The sequence below is a fragment of the Helianthus annuus genome, chromosome 4 (genome assembly GCF_002127325.2).
Source record: "Helianthus annuus cultivar XRQ/B chromosome 4, HanXRQr2.0-SUNRISE, whole genome shotgun sequence".
In the NCBI taxonomy this organism is placed as follows: Eukaryota; Viridiplantae; Streptophyta; class Magnoliopsida; order Asterales; family Asteraceae; genus Helianthus; species Helianthus annuus.
In genome coordinates this window covers 192,166,994-192,173,762 of record NC_035436.2, presented here as the reverse complement: position 1 = coordinate 192,173,762, position 6,769 = coordinate 192,166,994, and the positions used below count along the sequence as shown (strand labels likewise).

The following is a 6,769-nucleotide window of genomic DNA, read 5'->3' as shown; positions in this document are numbered from 1 at the left end:
AATAGATAAATATAAAAGTAATAATTAATTCAAATAAATAATATTATAAATGAGAAGAAGAATAAACTAAATAATAATTATCCATAAGATATTAAACTAAATAATATTTAGTAGAAGGGTTATCTATAATTAATTAGAAAAGATTAAACTAAAATAATAATTATTTATAAGAGATGCCTTAATATGATGACAAGTGTTCCTAAAGTGGTTTCTTTTATTATATAGTAAAGATATATTAAAAAAAAGCTGATGTGGCTTGGCCACGCCAGCCAAACCACGCCTACCATACCCCATCCAAAGTGGGTTTGAGAATTGAGTTTTGAAATTACACGTGTTAACCCATGCCCAACCCACACCCAATCCAAGCCCCATCATACCTTACGGTCTAATTACTATTTTTTTAAAGGTAGGTAACTAATTATCCATATTAAAATTATCCATTATCCATTATCCATATTAAAACAAATTGATGATGAACAGTGTTCTTGATTTTTTAAATAATTGTTTTATTTCTTAATAATATTTAATTTACTATACATATAATTAAAACAAAGTCTTCAATTTTTTATTATATTTTATTTATCATATGTTTTGATTATTTTTCTAATAACTTGCGTTCTATGTTTATTTTTTCGACATTGCGATATAAATTTATTGAAAATGGATAATGTGCTATCATCGTACTAAACCGAACTGAAACCGATTGTTTTTCTTTTTCAACATTGCAGTATAAGTTTTATTGAAAACGAATATTGTCTTACCATCATACCAAAAAAGAACCGAAACCGACCTAATAATATATGTATCGGTACCAATATTTATTTTGTTTTTGTTTTTGATAAACTGTTATTTATTTATATTATTTTTGTTTTCAATAAACTGACACCGTATCGCTAGTATACCTTGTCGAACAACATCGCTACATGTACATGTACTCATTTGTATTGTTTATGTTTGGATAATTAGTACCGCTACATATTTTTATTACTTTTGCTTTTGCTTTTAAAAAACTGATGTACCATGCCGAATAACATTGGTACATGTATTCTTTTTTTATGGTTTTTGTTTTCTTTCATTACCAGTACTGTGACTAGGGATGAGCATTTGGTGGTACTGGGTACCGGTACCGAATTTCCCGTACCGAATTTTTTCGACACCGGTACCGGTAGCCACTTTTTGTGATTTTCGGTATCGGTACCAGTTTGGTACGGTACCGGGAAAATACCAAATTTTACCTTCAAATACCACCGGTACCGTACCGGGACGCGTACCGTATTGAATATTTCGGTATCGAGTTTTGGTGAATTTCGGTATCGGTACGGTACCGGCACCACGCTCATCCCTAACCGTGACGATCTAAACTGATTGATACCGTTCGGACAACATCATGTCGGTAATGGTGTTTGTTTTTTCGTTTCTCTCCATGTAAAACATTTGTTGATTTCTATATCGAGTGCATGTATCATATCAGTACTATAAGAAACCTACCCGATACCGATCCAATGCCTATGATCACGTACTGCCGTAACGCACGGATAAACAATCTAGGTTACTTACTAAACGTAAAAAGAATATTACAAGTTTGCCTCTTTTGTTTTAACCCTAGAAAAGCCTTTCTACCGTGCATTTGATTTTTCACCCAACAATTTAGTCGTCGTAGAGTAGCCTCCTCGCCTTAAAGTTTTCTTGGCCAACAAGGTACCATGGTACCATTCTTACTTTGTTGGTGATCGGTGTTTTTTTTTTTTTTTTTTTTTTTTTGTGATTCCGCTTTATGTATTTTGCTTGTGTTTCTAATCTGATATTTTTTTTTTTGGCTTGATAAGTTGAAGAGGATAGTAGGATACCGAAAAACTCGTTTTGAAACTGCGTTACCAAAGAAATTGTTGAAACCATGTTCATTTTCATGATGTTTATCGTAAACTAAGTCATTGTTTGTCCCCAGTTCATGTTTACCGTAATACATAATGTAATTTGCTTGTTTTTTAGACATTTTCAGTTGTTGAAATGTGTAATGGTTTGAGTGTTTTGAGTTTGAGAATTATAATTAGTAATAATATTTGGTTAAGGACCACAAGATAGTTACAACTATTTTAAATTAATTGTTTGTTGATTATTATGTCAAATATATAATACATGTGGTTTCAATTGTTATAAACTAATTGTTGGATGTGCTTTATGTTATAGATGGAAAGCTCTAGATCAGAAATGAATAGTGACAGGGTAATTAAACATGTTTTTTTAATTGAACCTTTTATTCATTAAGAGTTAAATATCATTTTAGTCCATGTGGTTTGAGCCATTTTGCCAGTTTAGTCCAAAGGTTTGAAACGTTGTCATTTTAGTCCAAATAGTTTCAAGCGTTGCCATTTTAGTCCGCTGGGTTAACTCCGTCTGTTTTTTCTGTTAGCTAGAAGAGTAATCAGATCATTTTATATGGTCGAATTGCGTTTCTAGTTAACAGAATTACATATAAAATGACTGAAATGCTCTTCTAGTTAACAGAATAAAGGGATGAAGTTAACCCAGTGGACTAAAACGGCAACGTTTCAAACCTTTGGACTAAACTGGCAAAATGATCCAAACCACAAGGACTAAAATGGCATTTAACTCATTCATTAATTTGCCATAAAACAACATGCATAGTAATCAATTAACTCTTTCTTTTGCAGAGAAGCTCTATTCTTGTGAGCAATTTGTGTTTATTCACTGATTATGATACTGTGTAAGATTACTACTCTTTAAGCAGTTTATACTTGTTCTTATCCCATGTACATGTGCACATAGTTCTATTATATGTAAGTGGTTGCATAGTTGTTAATGGCGAATAGCGACACATAGCGATAAGGTACCTATATGCTACATAGCGATAAATAGTGAGCGCTATTTTATAAATGGCGATACACTAGAAAAAGAATTTTAAAATTTTTTTATATGTATATTATATCAAAATACCCTGGTGTATATGCTATTTTACTTGTATATTTAACAAAAAACCTAAAATCTAGCTATTTTATAGCTATATTTAATTTTTATCTATATTAAAAACAATAAAAAATTAAGGTGTCGCTATTCTTGCTATCTATCGCTATGACCTAATAGCAACACTACATTGCTTCGCTATGCGACCGCTATAATCGCTATTGACAACTATGAGTGGTTGCATTTTAGTGTTGTATACGATAAAGCGCCATGTTTGGCATGATAGAATGGCCGGATTAAAAATACTTGTTTGATTTGTCTACTCTATGTATTCATAAATGTTGATTTTGCACCCGATCAGGGAAAAATACTTCGGTCAGTTTGGGACTGTGAAAGAAGTAGCCTTCATTCATGCTGACGACCTCACGTATACAAGAAGCTGTGAGGTGGCTATGCAATCAACCGACTCAGTTACAAATGTATGTGTTGTATGATAATTCAGATCAAAGTGATCTTGTTAACTGATTTATTATTAACTTCAAAAATACTAGGGCTTGATGTTATCTTTCTTTTATAATGTAGATTCTGGCAACGCCTCGCCATGTCATCGATGAACGTGAGGTGACCGTTGAGCCTTATCTTGGGTAAGCTAGCTAATCCGTTATCATTTTATAGGTTTGGTGTTTATGCTGGAATTATTTGGTCAAGAAATTTAGTCAATTTAGGATCTGACCCATTTTTAGTTATGTAGTTAAAAATGGGTTATCTCAAGTCTTGCTTCTTGCTATTTTCTTTTGAGCTTGACCCACTAAACGGGTTATCTATAAACCGATTGGTACATAACACAATCCTGGGCTAACATTTATAATCGATTAACGTTACGACATCTTTTTACACATGCAGTAGGGAGGCACACGAATGGCTATTTCTCGAGGGAGAGTATAAACTTATACTAAAGGAGCTTGACGTTTCCCAACATGAATCTGTTGTAAGTTTAAAGAAAAACAAGTTTGTATTTTTTTTATTTGATAATGTTACCATCCATAATAATCAGAATCCAATGATACGTGATGCAGCTGTATAAGAAACTCGAGAAGGCCTTTGCCAACTGTGGACGGTATTCAGAGATACACTTGATGAAAACTCCCAAGAGGGGCCTTTCAGGGTATGTTTTACCTTGTATATTTATATTGATGTTTTCATTGGTTCTTGTTGGTGTTTATGTTGTTTTGTTATATAATTTTTAAATGAGTAAATGACGTTTCGAGTCCATTTTTGTTTAAAATATTGGACTCGAAAGGTTAAAAAATGGACCCAAAAGGACTCAAAAGGTTGTAAAAAAGCATCTAGGGTCTCAGGGTGTTAAACATTTTGATTTTGAACTCAAATGGTTAAAACCACTAAAACACAAGGACTCAAAAAGTAATTTACTCTAAATGAGTAAATTACTTTTTGAGTTCCTATGTTTTAGTGGGTTTAATCACTTGAATTCAAAATCAAAAAGTTTAACACCCTGAGTCCTTGATCGCTCATTTTATAACGTTTTGAGCCCAATTTTGTTCATTTTATAACGTTTTGAGTCCATTTTTGTTTTAAATATTGGACTCAAAAGGTTAAAAAATGGACCCAGAAGGACTCAAAAGGTTATAAAAAAAGCGTCTAGGGACTCAGCACGTTAAACATTTTGATTTTGGGCTCAAATGGTTAAAAGTTAAAACCACTAAAACACAAGGACTCAAAAAGTAATTTACTCTTTTTAAATATTTGTGCACTTGGTACAAGGGTTGTAACATGAACATGTATTACATTGCAGGGTGGCTCAGATTGATTTTATCAACAAAGAAGACATACCCAAAGCTTTGAAGATAGCCCATGAAGAGTTGAATTGTAAGGCTTTTTCTCGCTTTGAAGATAGCCCATGAAGAGTTGAATTTCAGGACACCAAATGTTGTTTTATGCTGTTGTGGGTGGAAAGTGTGACAAAACTGAAAAATCCAAGACATACAAGTGTTAGATGGTAATCAACACTGACAGATTTGAATTTGAATTCCCTTAGATCATCCGTAGGGGGCTTCAATCGGGCTTTTTTTTCGTCCACAACCCCCCTTCACGCCCCTCCCTCCGCCCCCCGGGGCGTTTTTTCTTCACATTTGGCTTGGTCGTGGGCTTGAATCTTGAAAACGCCTGATCAAAGAGAGAATGGCCAATGTAATGTTTTTGGTGGTTTTGTTTAGTTAATTCGATTACAACATCAAATCATTGCAACGAGGATTGGAGTTCAAATCCCACTACACCCCTTTTTAAACTTCAAGTTTTTTTGCTGACTAGAAGCCACATGTCGGATAATGCCCAAGGAAGGAGCTTGAAGTTCAAGCCCCACTACACATGATCTTATATTAGAAAATGTTATAATTTGACTTTGTATCTTGTTAATTAACTGGATATTGTTACCTACATTTTCAAGTTGGCATTTTTATAAACTGTAGTAAAAAGGAATGAGCTTTCAATATTTATTATTTTTCTACATTTAAAAGATTACTCTGTAAATATTATTTTCTCATAAAAAATATAAATTAAGATTTTTGAATCGACAAGTTTATTGCAAAGTATGTAGGAGAGGTTTTCTGACATGAGTTAATGGCGAAGTATGTACAAAGTCATGAAAAAGCAATCTGTTGTTTAGAGCATTTGGATTCCGGTCTTACGGAGTGGACACGGGAAGGAGGGGCGGACTAGGGGAAGGGGTAGCCTCTGCTACCACTTGGCGCTCATGCGTTAGTGTAAATTTTCGAAAAATTTGACATTTTTTGACGTCTTTTCGATTTCGTTACCGTTTTTTTATAAAACATTACCGCTATGAAGATTTTCTAGATCCACCACTGCGAAAAGGTCCCTTAAGGGAAGATCCAGATGCAGCCACCGTGTGGTGCGGGGGTTGTTCCTGCACCCCTTCCTCACGCCCCTTTTTCCTGGCCCCCTCACACACCAAACTTCCCGCACGGTAATTACTACCCTCATCTCCCCGAGCTTTGGGTCCATGTGTCACGTGTTGAGCCTTCACCCCCTTCTCCCCGCCCTCTTTTTTGAGATGCACAATGAAAATGACAAAAAATCCCAAATCTCATGGACGATTTTGGAAGAAAAAAAAGTCAGACGTTTGGATAAAAATAACAAAAAATCTCAAAAATGAAGGACTATATGGTATAAAAAAGTTGTTTTGGATGAAAATGACAAACATACCCAAACCTCAGGGACGATTTTGGCAATTTACTCACATATATATTTATTTCTTTGCTTTGTGTCATACGCTATTATACAAGTCCTTAGTCTTTACATGTTTTTATACGCGTATTATACAAGTTACATTCGTTAAATTTTGTTAAATAACACGTTTTGGTGTTAAACCAACTTAGAGGACTAAAATTGTCAGGAATCAAAAGTTTTGGATTTCGGATTCTCTCGCGCCACGTGGAGAGCCATACAAGCCTCCATGCAACACGCGGGGCCATCTGATGTTGGTCGGTCTCCGCGCCATGTTAATGATTAAATCCTCCCCTTCGCGTCACGCGGGGAGGTCTTTACGCAAACTGATTTGGTCCGCATACGAGCTGGTCAACCGTTCTCCCTCCTCACCATATAGGTCAACAAGAAAAATCCAACTTCGAGTTGATATATTACATTTATAAAAACGATACTACTATGTTAGTATGTTACACATGAATATGTTTTAAAATCCAGATATTCAAATACTTAAAAGAAAACATGTTTTGTTAGATACAAATTTGTTTATGCATTATCCGTTTTAAATGAACTTAAGCGATAAGACCATACGGTGTGGGAGGGGCAT

The 6,769-nt window shown here is 34.5% G+C and overlaps 1 protein-coding gene across 1 annotated transcript; it reads left to right on the top strand.

Moving 5' to 3' along the window:
* The first annotated feature begins 1,814 nt into the window (after nt 1-1,814).
* LOC110935195 lies at nt 1,815-4,969 on the top strand. Its single transcript, XM_022177712.2, has 9 exons — nt 1,815-1,969; nt 2,188-2,223; nt 2,673-2,725; nt 3,284-3,401; nt 3,505-3,566; nt 3,826-3,910; nt 3,999-4,087; nt 4,736-4,807; nt 4,855-4,969. Exons 1-9 carry the CDS (start codon nt 1,949-1,951, stop codon nt 4,934-4,936), a joined length of 618 nt encoding a protein of 205 aa, XP_022033404.1. The 5' UTR covers nt 1,815-1,948; the 3' UTR covers nt 4,937-4,969.
* The last annotated feature ends 1,800 nt before the right edge of the window (nt 4,970-6,769 follow it).